Raw genomic sequence first — 20,296 nt, 5'->3', positions numbered from 1 at the left:
TGGATGCATGGACCTTTTTTTCTTTTCGGTAAACATTGGCTCATTACCCTATGAGTAATTCATCCAACTTACCCGCCAACAATTTTAGTTTTCTGTTTCCACTAAAATTTTATGCTGAAAACACCTGGAACTGCGGGTGCTCTGTCATTCTTATTACTTGGGGTCACAACCACAGAACTTCCCAGTTAGAAACACACACACACACCCTTATCATCCAGAGCAGAAGTAAAAGGTGAAAACAAAGATGAATTCACGCAGGTTATTGTCTAAAGGCAGTTTAATATTTATGAAATGTCACACACACACACACACACACAAACGCACGCACACACACCACAAAGTCTTTAGGCTCCAGTTACAAGCGCTGCGTCATCTGCCAGATCACATGGTAATTGTTGCTATTTCAAGGATCAAGTGGCATAAAGCTCTCCCCTCCACCTCCACCCCACCCCTTTCCTTTGGCACCATACAGCGTGCAAGAGTGATTATTATGTGATGAGGTGAGACCAGGCTCACTGGTCTAACCCTCCCAGCTAGAAAGCAGGCTCTCGGTGGGGTGGCGCGCGCGCCGTGTTCTCACGAAGTGATTGGGAAAGGGGGACGGGGGAGGGGGTCTCAGGGGAGGAAGGGCAGCTCTAATTGGTTTCTCAATGAAAGACAATCACCTATTCCCCGGAGAGACTGGCGATTAGCACTCTGCCTCTCCTCTCCTTCGCTTTTAGACTTCTCATCCTCCCCTCGGTGCTTTTAGTCCCTTCAGCAGAAGCGGATCGAAGAAAAGCGGCTTCTCGCGCCGCGCTAGGAGCAGCACCGCTGCGCTCGAGTACTTCGCGCCCGTTCACTCGCTCACTCCGCGCTCGCCTCGCCCGGCTGTCGTCCCAGCCGCCGCCGCCGCCGCCGCCCGAGACAAAGTTTGGCGGAGGGGCTCAGGGAAAACATGAGCGAGCTAGAGGAAGACTTTGCCAAGATTCTCCTGCTCAAGGAAGAGAGGATCAAAGAGCTGGAGAAGCGGCTGTCAGAGAAGGAGGAAGAAATCCAGGAGCTGAAGAGGAAGCTCCATAAGTGCCAGTCGGTGCTGCCCGTGCCCTCGACCCACATCGGCCCCCGGACCACCCGGGCACAGGGCATCTCGGCCGAGCCGCAGACGTACAGGTCCTTCCACGACCTCCGACAGGCATTCCGGAAGTTCACCAAATCCGAAAGGTAGGCGCCGGGGCTCGGCGCGGAGGGCCGGAGCGGGGCCACCCCTCGCGGCGGGCGGGCCGGGTGGCCGTCCTGGCGGCGGCTCGGGGGGCTGGGGGCTCCGGGCCGCGGCGGCTCGGGGGCTGCTCGACGCAGGGCGCCCCTAGTTCTCCGCAGCGCGCCGAGTGGGGGCCGGCCCTCGCGGGCCGGGAATGGGAAGTGTTTATTTTTATTTCTGCCCATCACGTGCTGTGCTTGTCTCCGCCGGGCTGGGAAAGCCGAGCTCCTCGGGGAGACGCGCCCCTGTGGCGGGATGAGGTGGGGTGGGAAGAAGGAGCGTGGAAAGTTTTGTCGCGCTCGCTAACTTGGCCGCTCCGCACGCGGCTGCAGTCGCGCGGTCTTTCCTTCGCGCACCCCTGGGGGGGGGGCGCCCGCGGGGGACAGAACCCGGCCCATCCCGGGGCTCGGAAAGTTTCCCGGAGTTGACCCCCAAAGCCAGGCCACAGGGCATGCTCAGTGCGCCGCTGGAGCCTCTTGGGAGCGGCGACGGGAGGATGGACAGGGTTGGGTTCAATTTAGGGACTGAACTCGCTAAGAGCCCAAGCCTCGCTGGGAAGGCGCAGAGGGGGTGGGGGAGGGAGGCGGGACTGGGGTGCGTCTCCGCGGCTGGAATCAGCCTCTGAGGGTCACTTTCCAGGCAGCAAGCGATGTCAGCAGGAGATTGTAAAGAAACCCCACTTTCTGGATGTTCTTTTGCTCAGTTTGTGTCCCTTCCAGAAGCGCCACATCTTGGGCTGCCCAGGGCTTGGAGGCGGTTCGGTGACCTTGCACCTGAAGCAGGGTTGGGGCTACTGGTCAGCCCTGTCCCAGGGTGGATAATGCCCCCTCCTTGTTTGTCTTCCTTCTGAGTCTCTCCCTGGAAAAGCTGGGATGAAGAGGGAGGGGAGCTATTTCTCTGGACGCTTCCAGGCTCCTTCCTTTCCTTCTCCCAGCACGTTGAGAGCCAAGTCCTGACAGTTCAAAGTTGTTGTCGCTCTTTCGTGGTGTGCAGAGGAGGCCGGGCGATTTTGGCCACAAGTAGGAAGCTTTTGCTCTCCACTGGCCGCCTTCACCGGAGAAGGCTGATCGATTGGCTGCAGCATTAAAGCGCCTCTGGACATTAGGGAGAGGAAGTGCAGACTCCAAAGCCCATTACTGGCTTTTAGTCTCTGGAAGTGCACGGCCCAAAGTGCATTTCTCAGGATATTGAATATTCCATTAGGCGTGCCTTCATGCCCACCTACCTCTTACCCCTTCCCTGTTGTTAGATCACTTGGCGTCTGAGTTTGGGGCCCTCAGGGGACCCCTATATAAGTCCTTCCCCCTAAGCTCTCTGACTTTGAGGCCAGTGCTTCTAAAGAGCATGTCCTCTTGTATGTCTCCATCCAGGCCAGTTGCAGGGCTCTGGATGTCCCCCACTCCTCCACCGCACCCCTTCCTTGTCTGTTTCAGTTGTGTACTGATTACAGTGTTTGCGTGTGGGAGTTGGGGAGAGGGGAGCAAAGGAGTCTGGGTAGGAGTTGAGAGCTGTTAGAAAAGGGCCAGGAGCTGGGAGTGGGTTGAGGAAGAAAAACAGGAATCAGGCAGAAAGGATTCACCTTGAGAACTGCAGGCCCACTCTGAACCAACGTCTCGAGGGACAGCTTTCAGATTTCCTGAGCGATGCTCCACATATAAAATGACACCGCGCACATAGCACCTTTTGGCCCAGGCTGCCTTGGAAGTCCTTATCAAATGGAACAATGGCATTCTTACTTCTCTCAGGCCAAGACTGCAATCAGAGCTAACATTTGGCCTTGCCCTTGGTTGGGAAGCTGCTGTGTCTTGACTCAGCTGAGCTGCGCATTCCTCGGCCACTGCCCTGCCCCGCTCTCAGCAGCTGGAATCAATCTGCCCACCTCCTGAAGAAGCCACTTCATCAGCGGTCACCCGGCAGCTGTTCGCCTCCTAGGGCTGACCGGCTGGGGCTTTATCGCATTTTTGAAATTTCAGATCTCTGTGTCTGGACTGTGCCCCTCAGAGAGTAACCAGCACCACCTCGTAGCAAAGAGGAGATTTCACCGGGGTCTAGAGAGGACAGGAGAGGAAACTCCCAGAGTCCACTCTCATTCAGGAGCTAGCTCTCAGAGGCACTTTTATTTTCCTTGATAAGAAATCTCTCTAGGAATGAGAGGCGTTTTTGTGTGTACTGAGAGGAAATGGCTGATCTTTCAAACGTACACATCATCTTCCTTTTTTTTTTTATCCGCCCCCCACCCCCACCCCACGCACACACTCCCGACGTTTTCGGGTTAGGGGTAGGAACATTCATCAAAAAAGTGGATCATGCGCAGTAGCGGTCGGTCGGGCGCGTATTTGTGTCTGCAACAGCTAGCTGAAGTGCTTTTCCACTTCCTCTGTGCGCTGGTTTACGCTGGGACTGAGTGTAAACTTTTCCCCACTCAGCACTTAGCTTTATACTTTCAAATGGAAGCGTGGAGTGTATTTTCAGCAAGCTGACTCATTAGAGTTTAAAGAATTTTGACAGGTATAATATATGGGCATAGTAACCTCTGGAATTAGGTACTCATCCTAGCATTTAAAGGGACAGTACTAACTTAATTATCATTGGTGAGCACCTTACTTTGGCCAAGAAAAGAAATAATTTAAAAAGTATATCTGGGATACAACATTTAACAGCAAACAAGATGCTTTCAAAATAAAAGTGTATTTGCTAATTTTCAGATATTTGGATTTGGGGAGTAGACATTCCATCAGCTTGTGCATCCTTTGTTAAAAGTTGTGCCATCCTGATGCACTTACTGGGGCTGAAGGAGACTGCTTTATCACAAACCTAATGTTCAATTGCAATTGCTGTAGGATTTAGTGATAGCTATTCATGCTATGGGTTTGTTTCAAACTTTACTAGGACACCCAGTTTTTATGCTAACAAGAAAAGAAACATATTTTGAAAGTGTAGGAATTGTTTGGTGGGCAGAATGATAAAAGAACTTTTGCCTGTAACCACTGTTTTAGAAAATGATTGCAATCTGAAATATTTACATAATCGGTGGTAAAAATACCTTCAGCAGTTATTGCAGTGGAAGGAAATGGGAGAATTCACCGACTATTGTAATCAAGTCAGTCCAATTAGCCAGATTTCCATGTGTCCACAGAGGGTATAATGCACAATCTCCATTAAGAATGATCTAAGTATCTAAGGAATGCTTAGATGAAAATTATACTAGGGAAAGGGAAGATCTGAGCTCACAGCATAAGTATCAAGTGTACAGTATGATGATCATGTTTAAAAAGGAAACATCCGACTTATTGCAGTCCTCATTTTCAGACCCCTTAGAAATGCCCAGTAGAGATCAAGTGATAATCACTGAAAACTGTAGGCTGTTTTGGATGACGATGATGATACTTTACAATTATATCTAACTTTCTGCCAAATAACTGAGTATTTCACATGGCTTTCTGTGAACTTCTGATTCCCTGCATGCATATATTCCACATCAAGAATTACCTAATATCCTAATTCTCCCCCTTAACTTTTTATACACACCTAAATTCCTTATTTTGACCACCCAGTTAGCTCAGAAGACTGCATACAGTTGTCATTTTTTAAAATTAGCTTAAGCAAAGGCTGGAATCAATATTAATCTGTTACAGGAATAATATAGTGTATTCCAAGCCACTTGAGCTATTCCTGTCACAAATCCCTTGATTCTTGATGATGTAAATTCATCCTTTGGAATTTGTACCTTCTTCCACTGGGACATGGATGCTTTGGAATGGATGCCCCAGAAAACTCTTTGCCTTTTGCATCTCTGATTCATTTCAGCTGGTTTAACCTTCAGACTAAATCAAAGGATTTGGCCTAATTTTGATATAAGCAACTTCAGTGAAATGAGCGGGTACCGGTGGAATTCTGGGCCCAGCTTATTAATTGTTCACATAGAAAATACACAATGCTTTAAACTAGTGATGCTAAGAATAATAAAGATAGCTAATCTTAGTGATGTTAACACAGTGCTAAGCTCTTTACTTTCGGTAGCTCGTTGTTTTCTACCAGTGGTCCTAGATCACATATATACTTTTCACGTGAGGACTCTGAGGCTTGAAGAAGTTAATTCACTTACCTAAGATCTCACAGCTAGGAAATACCAGACATGTTTGAAACCCCAATCTTGCAGTTTTTAGAGCCCCAGTTCTCAGCAGTTATAATCTATAGCCTTGGAATCTGGCCAGTTCCATCTTACTAACTGGTGAATCCTTCCATATAGGAGGAAAAGAACCTGCCCTAAATTAGAATAGGATTTTTTTTTTTTTTGAGAAGTCTTAGAGCCAGCACAAAACTGACCTTATGAAAAAGCGACCGATGAGCCCTTGTATCCAGCACGTACGCCTTGGGCGTGCTGTGCCAGGCCAGAATTTCCTCAGGCCGTCCTGCTCTGGGAATTGTCATTTCCTAATCATTCCCTCTTCTTCCTTCCTCACTCAACTTCTCTAGCTCAGTGTCATGTCATAGGTGGCGCTGATGAATAGTGCAGTCAGGAAGGATGTGAAAAGGATCTTGGTTGCTGCCTTTGGATATCATTCACTCTACCCTTTGCCTTTTGCCTTACAGACCCCTCCTGCTGATTCCTTCATCCCTACCAATCCTTCCATCCAAAGGAATTTATTACTCCCTGACAACATACCAATGTGTTAACCAATTATCCTTTCTGGATTAACATGGTAATGTTTTAGCAGGAGCTTCTGGGAGAGGACCTTCGTTTAGTTTACTCAGAGGAGTAATATTTATGATGAGAGTTGAAAGGGAGAAAAGCTGAGGAGGTGAGGGGAGAATTCTTAGGCAGGCTGCTTGTCAAGATCCTTGTGTCTTGCCGCGTGTAATTTGAAGAGGACAGGTTCCGAGCATAAGCACCTCACACCTACATTCAGTCAAAGAGGTACAGGAGGTAGATAGTACTCTGGTTTTAGTGATGAGAAAACTGAGCCAATCATTACTGAAGCGCCTTTTAAAAGATCTCGGAAATGGGACCAGAAAGACAATGTAGGTTTCTTAATTTTGCATCAGTACCGGAGTTGGTGAATTGATATCTCCAAGTTATTATCTCTTTATACTTACTATTTAAGACATATCCACTTTGCTTTGGTGTTGGTTTGGGCTCTGAGATCAAGTACATTTTCCAGATATATTTGTAATACACCAGGAGTTCTTGTTCCATCTGAATCCTTGATACATGTATAGGTTGCAAGTTTTCATTTAATCATGTGTTCATTAGAGATTTGACTGACCCTCATGAAAATATTTCTAAAAGACCTGAAAAAACAAAAGATGGTCTATCTTTTTCCTCTTTCCTTACTAAGTGGCTGTTGCCCAGTGCCCCTTCCCCACACTGTGTAGGAGATGCTGAGAGTGCATTCAAACCCTTTCTTTTGATAAGATTTTCAGGTGATTTCATAGTTGCTCTGAGTAGGAATAATTATTTTCATTTGCCACTGAGAATTTGCTTATCAGAGTTCAGGACCCTATGTTATCTCAGATTCTTGTAGCTCTTGGAAGTTACTGTGAGTTCTGAGATAAACCAGGGATAGCATATCCTGTTTCACAAAAGTGAAAGCTCAGAAGTTTGGAAATTGTCAAAAATGACTACTAGCTTTGTGAGTGTCCTGTGCTGTTGGATCCCCGAAGAGAAAAGGGGCTATATGTATATGTTTATGTGTATGAGTATTGTGTATGTATGTGAGTATGTGCATATATGTATACATACACACACAAGTTGCCGATTTCTTCAGTTTATGATTTTATATTTCTTTTGGTAGTTATTATTCTGAAACTCCTCTAGTTTGGCCCAATCAATTTCTTGGGGAAAGGAGAATTTACTTCTTGGGCTATTATCATGAAATAGATGAGAGCATCTTGCAGCTTGTCAAATGCCTGTGCTTGGTCTTAAGACACACAGTCCAATACTGTCTCCCAGAGCAGGGTACTAGAACCAATCTCTGTTGCTTTTTATCGAAGTACTTACTACCTCCTGCTTTTACCCAGTGATGATTTTTTTACCTCCTTTTTCTTTGTTCTTGGATCTGCCTGTGTTGTGCATCTCTCTTTTGGGTCCCTGGTTCCTCTCTTCTAGCTTGGCATCTGGAACTCCTGCCAGATCTCTCATTTGCAAAACTCATACAACCGCAAACGTAGAACAGAGGTCTTGTTCAGAACAGTACTCTGACCTTTTAAAAGCTTTCATGTCTTCAGATATTTCAGATTTTTAAGATATTGTACAATTTGAATTTCCTAAAGTTTTAAAAATAATTGCTCATATCGAAAATATACAATGCTTTAAAATATTTCTCAATGAAAAATAGATATTTCCAGAAAATATGTATCTTTGAAATGGATTTGTTTCATTATATAAAGGCTGATAGAACTAATCTCTTTATTGTTGTTCTGAACAACAGACTTCCTCTTAAAAAACTCTTAACCTTACTCTGCGCTGCTCCCTAAACATTGTTGGTGGGTCGCAGACTTCAGTGTACGTTATGTTGCTTTTATTTTAAACATTTTCATATTGTTTTTTTTTATGTGGGCATATAATAGAAACCCATGCTACCTTAGAAAATAGTGGAGTTTTAAATTCAATCAATATAAAGTTTATATTAGCTAGAAAGTTGTAAAATACTTTCTATAATTTGTCCTATCCAATGTGTTGGCTGTGTGGTTAACCTTTTTTTTAGTGCACGTTGATTTGACATATTCTTGGAAATTAGTCCTAAACAGTCAACATGTTGATACTAGGAGTTGATTTGGGTTGATTTTATTACGTGGATGAGCATGCTGATAGCACTTTGGTGTGTAAGGGGAAAACATGCTGATTTCATCTGAGTGTTTATTTAATAAATGAATTTACCTTAATCAGACAAATCCAGTAAGACATCTGCTGTAATTACCTTGATAGGGCTTAGTTTGAATTTTTTTTTACTTGTGATAAAGATTATACAAGTACATTTCTTAAATTACGTTCTCTGACTTATTGCTAATTCAAACTGCTCCTCCTTTATATATCAATTTAGAGAGGGCTTCAAAATGTGTTTTAAATCCTCAGATGTGTCTTTATTTGAGCACTTTGACCTCAAATGCTGCAAAAATGCTACTGACAAACCTTATAGGAAATCGTAAAACACTTGTATATTTGCCTCTTACAAATACTTGCAGGTCTGTTTGTTCAACTGTATCACCTGATAAGCAAATCCAAAGCCTTTGAGTAAATGTTAGTATTTTTCTTGATGACTTTCATTGCCCTCATGGTGTGGGTAATGTTAATTTCATGTCTCACATGACCACCAAGGAACTTCACTACATATGCTAAAAATTCTCAAAATAGAAAATTCTTTTATATGTTAGGCTGTAAACCCCTGGGTAGAAACCAGGTCTGTTTATAGTAAAAATTCCAACCCTATACAACCCTCAGCTTACCATACATTTCTCTTCCCACGTGCTAATTTTCAGAGGCAGGGTAAGAACAGCACACATCTAGAATGTATTAAAAACAAACAAATTAAAAAAAAAAAACACCCTGAAACCTTCTAGAGGATAGAACCAATTCATATTCAATTCAGTCTTCTCTCAGAGAATAAGTTCACTCTAAAATATTCAGGATGAAATTTCATGTCTTACTTTAGCAGATTTCACCTGTGGTGTCATGGCACAAAGTGGTGTGTGTTTGATTAGTTGTAAGGTTAAAATGAGTAAATAATAGGTTAAAAATCAAACTTCATGAATTATTTGCTTCTTAGGAAACAAGGTTGAGTGCATTCACAGGCACCTCCCTAGGGATGGTTTTTGACTTGCATTCCGATTGGCTTCCCCGACTGGGAGGATGACAAATATATGGCAGGAAATTGCACAGAACCCACAGTCAGTCTTTTCACAAGAGTGTGTTGCACGTGAGAACATCATCCATCCCGTGAGTCACTGCAGAAAAAATGTTTGAGAACTTCTGATCTGAACTATGGCTCTAAAATATCAAAATCTTGATGCTGTGACACTTAAAGCTACTTATCTATAAATAATCGTTGTTAGATTTACTGTACTTAGCATATATACGTCAGAGCCCCATTTCCCAAAGTGTGATGTTCATATACTGGTGGCATCAGGGATGCTTCTAGGTGGCACACAAGTTCATTTATTTTATATTAACACTAAGGGATTTTAATGTACTGAGGGAAAAGATGTAACAATCACATTAAATCTATGCCATGTGGCTACTGTTGCTTAGAATAATGCCTCATTTTAAGGGTTCATAGATTTTAAAGGAAAATATAGAAAAATACAGATTGTGAATAACATAGATATAAATAACACAAAAGAGGGAAAGACGTTTCTTTTTTTTTTGCGGTAGGCGGGCCTCTCACTGTTGTGGCCTCTCGCGTTGCGGAGCACAGGCTCGGACGCGCAGGCTCAGCGGCCATGGCCCACGGGCCCACGGGCCCAGCCGCTCCGCGGCATGTGGGATCTTCCCGGACTGGGGCACGAACCCACGCATCCCCTGCATCGGTAGGCGGACTCTCAACCACTGCGCCACCAGGGCAGCCCCGGAAAGAAGGTTTTAAAGTCATTTTCAACAAGGAACGAAACAGATTGTTTCCATCCTCATCTCCTCCATGTTGTGGAAGATTCTGGCTAATCGAATTCTCACTATACCTGTCTTTGGGTGACTCCTTGGATGGCTGTCAGTAAGTTTCTCCACAGGAATTGGAGTGGGGACATAGAGTTAGATGGAAAAGGTGATTTTTATAAAATACACTCTTGCTCTGATGGTAAATCAGTCTGGTTAAGAATTACTCAATTTAATATATCATCAGAGAAATGTGTGATTTACCCCCAGATTTATGAATTCCTTTGCCATGCCACAGCAGGGCCCGTAGGTGAAGGGGACAGTTGGGAAGTAATAAAGGGATGCCAGGCCTCTGGTCTCCATCCAGCCTGGGGTTGCTCAGCAGCTCTCTTTCCAGAGTGTGTCCACAGGGCTCCTCCTTGCACCCTGAGAGTCGGCATCTGTGGCTGTGTGGCATCTTGTAGCCAGAAATACAGGATGCTTTCTTTCTTTCTCTGTAAAAGTACAATTTGGAAAAAGTTTGGAAGGCAAAGTCTTTCATAAAATGCACACATATTTTCCTATAATCTGTATTCCCTTTACTTGTAGGAAACTAGATTAATCTAAAAGATAGATATTTGTTTAAGAAGTATTATTGTTGGGCTTCCTTGATGGCACAGTGGTTGAGAGTCCGCCTGCCGATGCAGGGGACGCGGGTTCATGCCCCGGTCCGGGAGGATCCCAACATGCCGTGGAGCGGCTGGGCCTGTGAGCCATGGCTGCTGAGCCTGAGCGACCAGAGCCTTTGCTCTGCGACGGGAGAGGCCACAGTGGTGAGGGGCCCGTGTACCGACAAAAAAAAAAAAAAAAAGTATTATTGTTAAAAGAATGGTTTTGGGGAAAAATGAGAAAAATATAAGGAGAAAGGAGGGAATATATTACAGGAGGAGGAGGAATTGGCAACAATCCGTTCTTCTTTCAGACTGTAGTGCTGGTTGTCTCCCTACCTACTTAAGAAAGGGACTCATTAAGGTTTGGATATAGGTACCCTCCAAAAGGTGGGGGAAAAGGAAGGTGGAGGGAGAGGAAGGGAGGGAAGGAGGGAGGGAGGGAGGAAAAGACAGCAAGCAAGAAGATTCCAAAAATTACCACAAGATGGCAGCAGGAGTATAATATTTAGCAATTGTACAACTAGTAGTTTGGAATGTCCTTTAGTTGAATATTAAAATATATTCTTAAACATATAACTTTCTTTTTTTATTGAAGTAAAATTGATTCACAATATTATATTAGTACAGCATGGTGATTCAATATTTTTAGAGACTGTACTCTGTTTAAAGTGATTGTAAAATATTGGCTATATTCCCTGTGCTATACAATATTTCCTTGTAGCTTTTATACACAGTAGTTTGTGCCTCTTAATCCCCTACCCCTATCTTGCCCCCGCTTCCCTCTCCCCACTGGTAACCAGTAATTTGATTTCTCTATCTTGTGTCTGTTTCTGTTTTGTTATATTCGTTCGTTTGCTTTATTTTTTTTAGCTTCCACATATAGATGAAAACATAACTTTCTTTTTTTAAATTAATTTTATTTATTATTATTTTTGCTGCGTTGGGTCTTCGTTTCTCTGCGAGGGCTTTCTCTAGTTGTGGCAAGCGGGTGCACTCTTCATCGCGGTGTGCGTGCCTCTCACTATCACGGCCTCTCTTGTTGCGGACCACAGGCTCCAGACGTGCAGGCTCAGTAGTTGTGGCTCACGGGCCTAGTTGCTCCACGGCATGTGGGATCCTCCCAGACCAGGGCTCGAACCCGTGTCCCCTGCATTAGCAGGCAGATTGTCAACCACTGTGCCACCAGGGAAGCCCAAACATAACTTTCTTAATATGAGGATTCAAGTGTTTGGAAAGTGTATCATTGAATACATATAGTGTTATAGTTTTCCAATTAGTAGTGATTTGGGGGAATGTGCTTAAGAAGCCATGGTGCAGTGTTCTTCTTTAGTGTTTGGTCTAAACCAAAAGAGAAACCAATAGTGCACTTTGCATAGAGAGCTCTTTTACATTGATATTGGTCTGAGGGAGATTCCTAAAACCCCTGTGAGGAAACCTCTGGACTCATATTTGGCAGAGAAAAGAAAACTGAGAGAAAGAATGGAAAATTAATAGTAGTAAAAAAATATATGTGTGAGAAGATAGAGTAAAGGGAATGGTTTCCTACACACTCCTGTCTCCCCCCATAACGAGCTAAAAGACAATTATTATAAGAAAAAATCAGCTATTAGACGAAACTTCTAATAGCTTCTAATAGGTTGTTTGATCTCCTTGATAACTCTGTGATTCTAGAACATAATTAGGTAAATCTTAACATGGCCTGTTGCAGTCTGAGGTCCTTTTTAGAAAAAATTTTAATACTCTCCAGTTAATATGATTATTTATATACATTAAATAATTTTTTAAGAGAAAAGCCAAATGTTTTATGGGATGCCCTAAATATAAACTGCCTTTCAATTCTAGGGTAAAAAGAAATGAGTGTAGTCTGAACTACCACAAAGGGTTAGATTGTGCATCGTACTTAATGGACTGTAAGTTTTTGAATCAATATTCCCTTGGAAAGTGCCATTCAGTCTTCCTGTAAAAGGCTATTTCATTCAGTCTGTGACCCCTCTCATGTGAGAGCCCCCAGGGGACTGGAAGTGAAGTAGTCTTGCTGATGACAGCATTTGTGATTTAACACTGAGGAGAAATGTACTTATTTTGGTCTGTCCCAGTAACCAAGGGTCAGTGCCAAAATGAAGTTGTACTGTGCATAAAAAAGAATTCACGTGTGATCACATGGCCTCTTTCATGGGTTTCTTTGCTCAGATATTATGTTATATTGTACTTAGATAAACAAGCAATAGAGGAAATAGAGAATATTTAACACAGCACAATTTGATACCCTATTTGACAATAAGCTGCCTTTGTAAAAAGTGTTTCAAAACTCTGAAATATGTTTATTTGAAGCTGTCCATATACAAAACTGCTCTTTGGGGCAGTCGTATTTTTCCTAGGATAGGAAAAAAAATGTTAAACAGTCGATGACTGCAAGAAAGGACCAAGGGTAGATCAAATGTAGGGTATGCTTTCTGTTGTCTGTAGGGCTAAAAAAACAAGGAAATCTAGTCACTATTAGACACGGTGAAGCAAGAGGTAAGTAGCAATACATTTTGTTTTTTTCTGGTTTGTTATCAAGGCAAGGCAAATTTCTGAAGTGTGGAAGCAGGGTTGGAAACATACTGCCTTGAAATCCTCTGGTTATCTAGCCTCTCCAGGGTATTACCAGGGATGTCCACACAGGATGAGACAGGCCTTGGACTCACTGAGTTTCTTGATATTAGAGCAATTTTTTAAAAAATATTTCTTTATAATTTTATTATTTATTTTGGCTGCGCTGGGTCTTAGTCGCAGCACACGGGATCTTCATTGGGGCGTGCAGGCTTTTAATTGTGGCATGCATGCAGGGTCTAGTTCCCCGACCAAGGATCGAACCTGGGCCCCCTGCATTGGGAGCATGGAGTCTTACCCACTGGACCACCAGGGAAGTCCCTATAGCAATTTTTTTTAAAGTTTTTTTGTGTGGCTCTGCACCCATAATCACCATGTTAAAATCTGGACATGCTTCTTGATATTTCAGATTTGCTTATTTTAAGCTTTCCTTGGACTATGACTACTCCCTTGGTTGTTTTAATTGGCAAAGCAATGCATGCCGGTTGTCAGAAAATAAAAAGATGTACAAAATTTGGTCTTCTCCTCTCAGTTTTTCCCACCTATCCTTCAGCAGGCAGCCAATGTTAAGTTTTCTGTATGCTTATGCAAACTTTTTTACATAGAGAACTTCTCGACTCATTTGGAGTTACTAGTTTGTTTGTTTTTCTACCTGAAGTAGAATCATCCCGTAACAGTCCTCAACAACCTGCTTTTTTTTTTTTTTTTCTTAACTATAGCTCCTTTCTTTCCAGATTAGTCCGTATTGGTCTAATAACCGTGTACTGTGCTATTGTATCCATGTACTTCAGCTTATTAATAGTGATAGTTGTTTGTTTGTTTTTTGTAAGCATAAACCACACAGCAGCTAACATTCTTATACACATTTTCTCGTATGTCTTTAATTTATATATGGGATAAATTCCAAACAGTGAGAGTGGTAGGTCAAAAACGTTGCTAATTTTCAGTGTGACGTTTTTAGTTTGTGACTATGCATAAACTTTCTGTATCAGATAAATGATCTCTAGCCTTTTCAATTAAGAATAAAAGGCATGTGAGTGGCATTTACAAAATCAATTTTCTACATTAAAGGCAGACAGAATTTTTAAAAAATCAAACATACAACTATAGCAGAAACATGCGGAAAGTTATTTCTTTTTTACACTTGAGTTGCATTCATGAGAACACTCTTTTTTGAAGTAATGTTGACATGCCCTTTTACTTTTCAGATTTATAAAGTCCATATTGTGTTTTGGCTTGATTTTTTTAAGTTGAATAAACTTTTGAATTCCTACAATGTGATATTGAAAGTAAGGATAAAATTGTTCGTATATACTGCTCTTAAATAGCTAAAGTCCATCATCAAGAATCACGGTGGTTTGTGTGGTTTTTTTTTTCCATCAAAATACATTTTTGATACTTTAAAGATTCTGGGGAAGTTGTTCCCACTTGGGAAAATAACAAATTCCAAATCTCTCAGCTACATTTTTTTAAAAGGCCAGTGGGAAGATTTGGACATATATGGTATTGGAAATACTCAGTGGAGCTTTCTTTTTATAGGATGGCAACTTCTGGGAGAGTTTTCTTTCCTTTTTTTGATCATTGTTATGGTATTGAACTAGATTTACTGAAAGGTAATTTTGCAAACATTTATTTCGATCAGAATTCAGTCATATCACATATAATCAATCATGAGGTTGAAGCCAAAAAGTGAAACTGATTTTGGAGAGCAAGAGGAGTAATCTGAGAGATTTTAGCCCAGTCTTATAGAGAAATGACCTGAAACTGTCATGATGATTAAAACAATGGGCTGTGGAGCCACAGATCTGAGGTTGACCTCTGACTCTTCCTGCACACATGGCTGTGTGATTTTTTTTGATTAATATGACTGTTAATGTAATCTTTATATCCTCTTTTTAATTTTATTTATTTATTTATTTTTGGCGGCATTGGGTCTTTGTTGCTGTGCATTGGCTTTCTCTAGTTGTGGCAAGCAGGGGCTATTCTTCGTTGCGGTGCGTGGGCTTCTCATTGTGGTGGCTTCTGTTGTGGTGGAGCACAGGCTCTAGGCCGGCGGGCTTCAGTAGTTGTGGCACGTGGGCTCAGTAGTTGTGGCTCATGGGCTCTAGAGTGCAGGCTCAGTAGTTGTGGCGCACGGGCTTAGTTGCTCCACAGCAAGTGGGATCTTCCTGGACCAGGGCTCGAACCCGTGCCCCCTGCAATGGCAGGCGGATTCTTAACCACTGCACCACCAGGGAGGTCCCTGGCTGTGTGATTTTAAACAAATTGCTTTACCTCTCTGAGCTTCCTCCCCTAAGGCTTTGCATACAGGGATACTCTCTCTGTACGTGTTTGTGGAATAAAAAAAGATGAGCGTAAAGTGCTAAGTAAGAGTGCTAGCAAATGTATAACAGTGAAAGGTTTGAAAAGTTGTAGAGGTTCTTTGCAACGTTAGTTCTGGTATTAACACATTATAGAACCTCATGCCTAGAAAGGATTTTAGGAGATATCCTTGTTCATCCCCTTTGATGAACAAAACAGTAATGACAAAATTTTTTTTTAAAAATCTAGAGGTTCAGAAATATTGTGATTTTCCAATGACGTGAAAGTTATTAGTGACAAAACTGAGATTAGATCCCCCTGTGTCTTATTTGCCATTCTCCTTAAATCCATTGTAAACATCTTAAGTGATGAGTGAAATGAGGAAAACTAGACGTTTATAAATTGGAACAATGGGACAAGTGGAAATGAGATGGTTAGATGCTGTCTGCATTTTATAAAAATATGAAGTGTACATGTATGATCAGGCAAAGGACTCAAAATGTGCTGTTACCCAGTTTAACACCCCAAGCAACTCTAGAAGACTGTATAAGTTTCTTAGAAGAGCTGTTGCTTAAAGGCCCTGGGTTTAAATGAAACACTGCCATGAATTGCCCAGAAAGGATGATAATAAGGCAGGAATGCTCGGGGGACCAGCTATGTCAGCCTCAGGGAAAGACACTGAAGTCCCCGGAAGAGTCTTTCGGAGTGGAGATCCTGCACAGCGGGTGCATCTCCATGACTAGGGGTTATTGACAGGTTTCATATTCCATCAGGCTGGAAGCCTTATTTCCTGGGAGCTTTTCTGTTCCGCCTTTCATTGTCTACTGTTCAGTCCTCATAAATGATGAAGGCATTACTTTTCATATCTAGTGGAGCTGTAGATCTAGAGGTTTGGGTGGAGGCCTTTTGTAGGTGTTCTAACAGCCTGTAGGCTGGAGAGGAATGTCACTAGAAATTCCTGTGCCTGATTCCCCAGGTCGACATTAAGCTTATATATCTGTGTATTCTCAGTGCCTGTTCGCAATTTAGAGGCTGAATTGACTATGTTAGAGCTTTTCAATTTGGACAAATACTAGTCCAGATTTTATTTCTCCCAGGGCAATTTCATCTGTCAGTCAGTCAGCTCAGATGGGGGAAGATATATGAAGTCACATATGTCATAACCAAAGCCAGCTTCTTTCCTTACCAGCCTGACACTATCATGTAAAATACAACCAAAGCCTCAGCCTCTTCAATTGTTGAAAACCCTGTGAGGTTGTTGAGAGGCGAAAGTGAGCTCGCTCATGTAATACAGATTTAGCTCCTTGAATCCTAGGGTACAGTCATGCAGTAAACTTTAGCTCTCATTGTCATTATTTACTGATTCTGACTTCATTCACAAAATATATCATGACTTCTAATGCTGTGCCAGGATATCCATTCATGGTCTTCCCATATTTCTACTCCATTCTTGGTTCTAATTCTGCTCATTGAAATAACTCTGACCCTATTTTCGGAGTCATTTCCTGAATCACAGATGGCCCTCTGACAGAGGCCATATTTCGGGGTTATTCTCCTGTCAATTTTTCATCCGCAGCGTAGTCTCAGTTTTCTTTCTACGGATTTTACACCCCTCCCCCACTACCCCGTCATATTAGAAACCACTCTTGTACTGGATTTAGCTGTGTTAAGGTCCCCTCTGTAGCTCTCTGCTCTCGGAGTTAAAGAAACCCAGGGCTTCTCAAACTCTAAATTGCATTTGAATCACCTGGGGAATCTTATTAACTGCAGTTTCTCATTCAACAGCTCTGGGAAGGGGCCTGAGAGTCTGTCTTTGTAATTAAGTCTCACGTGATGCTGATGTTACTGGCCTTCAGATCCTTAAATAGCAAGGGATTAAAGGATAGGTGTTGATTGATAGTTCTTTGGTTCAGATGAAAGTATTAGTCTCTTGTGGTTCCACGAAATGTCACAGATCTCTGGTGGTTTATGGTTCTCTTGTTTTCGAGGTGTGACTTGTGTAAAGATTTACAGGAAACCAAAATTGGGCTTAAAACCAGAGACAGCTAGTGATTTTCATTTCTGTAGGCTGCAGTTTTCTTACCTGTAATTTTAGGGGGAAAGAAACTTTTATGCTATAATTTCAACACTTCCCTATAATTTTGGTAAATTGTTTCCTTAGGGTTACAAGGAACAAGTAGCATAAACCTCAAATATAGGTATTACGATAAAGACAATTTTTCTTTGGCACATTTATCTAGACAGTGTCAACATGCAAACTCATTTAGAAAATCTCTAAATGTTTCAGTCAATTAGAAGTATAAATTTTAAAACAACGGGGTTATATTTAGGTATAGACTATTTTTTAGGCTGACATTATTTTATATATTTTAAAGTAGAATTTAAGTAGTTCTCTCACTTTAAAAAAAATTATTTATTTATTTTTGGCTGTGTGGCTGTTCGTTGCTGCGCGCAGGCTTCTAGTTGTGGCGAGCAGGGGCTATTCTTCGTTGCGGTGCGTGGGCGTCTCATTGCGGTGGCTTCTCTTGTTGCGGAGCATGGGCTCTAGGTGCGCAGGCTTCAGTAGTTGTGGCTCGCGGGCTCAGTAGTTGTGGCTCGCGGGCTCTAGGGCACAGGCTCAGTAGCTGTGGCGCACGGGCTTAGTTGCTCTGCGGCATGTGGGATCTTCCCGGACCAGGGCTCGAACCCATGTTTCCTGCATTGGCAGGCGGATTCTTAACCACTGTGCCACCAGGGAAGCCCAGTTCTCTTACTTCTACCCCAAGCTAAGGTGCACACACACATACTTTGTAACCTAATTAGAGGGGTTTTGTTAATGTATCCTGTAACAGAAATTGTATTCCTACCACTCAGAATTTAAACTTTGCCTTAAACACTTAAGAAGTGTTTGAAAGACAGTATGAATTAAACAGTCTATTGGAGTTTTGGTTTTATATAAAATAAATTATGTAATAAAGGAAGTCCACTTATCATTTGAAAATATAATTTTAAAATGTGTGATAGCATGGGTCTATTTCTGTTTGAATATATTTAATTCTCAAACACTCCTTATCCAAGATGCTTCAAAGAATCCAGCTTTCCAGGAATCATTTTGGGCTTATTGATGATATAGAATATTTAATGATGTATTGCTCAGTATGGACTTATTGAGACTTTTTGGAAAGAAAAAATCTGTTAGAACACTTGTGCTATCCAGATATATGTATCTGTTCTCCTCGAGATTGTGTGTTCCTTTGCTTTGCTTGCTTCCTGTTCATCTGCCATCTGATTTTTTTTTTTTTCTTAGAAAGTTTGTCTTCTCACTGCTGGAAGAGATCTTAGGAATAATTCAAATGGCCATTTCATTTTATAGAAACTTTACTGGAAATATCCTCCCAGTAGTGGGAGGAGGGGTCAGCAAAGGGTGGCTTCCTTGCAATGGGTAATTGGCTCCTGTTTTGTGGAAATTTTTAAGGGCTATCTTTGGTACTTAGTTGTATAAAAAGTACTTTAAAAGGTAGATTGGAAATTCCATGGCACAAGTGTAGTGAAATGAATTCTACTACCTAACATTAGTCATTGGCTCTGTAATAAACATCTTTATCAGTTATTTGGGTGAAAATATCAATGGCATCTTAGTCATATTTGCAGAGAGCAAGTTGCTGTATGAGTTTCTAATTATATTGGAAACAGAATCAAGATTCCCAAAAGGCTATGATGAGCAAGAGAAATGGTTTATAATCCTAATATACCCAAGGCTCTCTTCTTCATGTCAAGTATTCCCTAAAACTCCCTGACTATCCTGAAATGAATTTCACAGATAATATAATCCATCCACAGACATAATTATGTGTGTGTATATGTGCATACTATCCTAACAATAATATTAAACAAAAGAGAAAGTAATGTATAATGGAATAATGTATGGCTTAATAAGTAAGTTTTTGGATTGTCTAAGTTGGAGATGACCACAGGACAGGACTGCACAGTAAGTTGAACTAAAGGTGTGAAGGGCTTGCACTTTTCCTAGAATCATTTCATGTAACAACTGAAAACAGGTAATTGGTACTGGACACTCCAGTGTCACTAATGGTGTTTCTGTCAAGTGACCTAATTTTCCAAAATGGTAAACAACCCTCTGTAAAGTTTCTTACAAAATAAAGTTTTCTTACAAAATAAAGTATCTTACAAAATAAAGTTGTTTTCCAAAATAGTAAACAACCGTCTATAAAGTTTCTTACAAAATAAAGTAAACTACTTCCCTTAATTTACATGATACATGTACTTCTGGCAAACAAAATATAATTTAAAGCCATGCAAAAATAAGTATTTCATTTACATGTAGTAAAACAGATTTAGGTCATAGGCTTAGATAATTTTTCTTAGATGAATTTTTCTTCTGCATGAATGAAGAATGAAATTTAGAGCTGTTTGGACTGAATAGAATAATTCTTCAGTATGTGGTTTTCTATGGATTGAGGGACATGGTGATAACCATAACAAAAAAGCACCCCGCAGATTTCCAGAGTTCCCACAAGGGGGCAGTACTGCCCCCACTGAGAATCACCGGGCTAAGAGTTTCTCTCTTTGCAACTATCAACTTTTGCGGGGGGATAATTCTTTATCTTGTGTGTGGGGGGCATAAGAGTGTGGGAGATGGTGCAGTCCTGTGCTTTGTAGGATATTTAGCAGCATCTGAGCCTCTCGTAGATGCCAATAGCGCCCCATCCTCACCACCACTTAGGACAACTAAAAATATCTCCAGACATTGCCTGTCACCTCCTGGAGGGCATATTCACCCACAATGGAGAACACTGAACTGAAAAGAAAAATGTTTTGTTTTGCTTTTTTTTTTGCAGTACTTGGGCCTCTCACTGCTGTGGCCTCACCCGTTGCGGAGCACAGGCTCCAGATGTGCAGGCTCAGTGGCCATGGCTCATGGGCCCA

General features: G+C 42.0%; 1 protein-coding gene across 1 annotated transcript in view; it reads left to right on the top strand.

Annotated features, from left to right (window-relative positions):
• The first annotated feature begins 287 nt into the window (after window positions 1–287).
• The window catches only part of PRKG1 (protein kinase cGMP-dependent 1), a 1,245,509-nt gene continuing 1,225,500 nt past the window's right edge, over window positions 288–20,296 (top strand). The window contains exon 1 of the mRNA XM_082633214.1: window positions 288–1,203. Coding sequence (XP_082489340.1) covers window positions 938–1,203 — 266 coding nt within the window. The 5' untranslated portion in view covers window positions 288–937. The remainder of the gene's footprint in view (window positions 1,204–20,296) is intronic.

Source organism: Mesoplodon mirus, assembly GCF_964341445.2.
Source record: "Mesoplodon mirus genome assembly, chromosome: 2".
Classification (NCBI taxonomy): Eukaryota; Metazoa; Chordata; class Mammalia; order Artiodactyla; family Ziphiidae; genus Mesoplodon; species Mesoplodon mirus.
The sequence above is the reverse complement of the archived record's forward strand: the minus strand, read 5'-3'. Positions and strand labels throughout refer to the sequence as shown.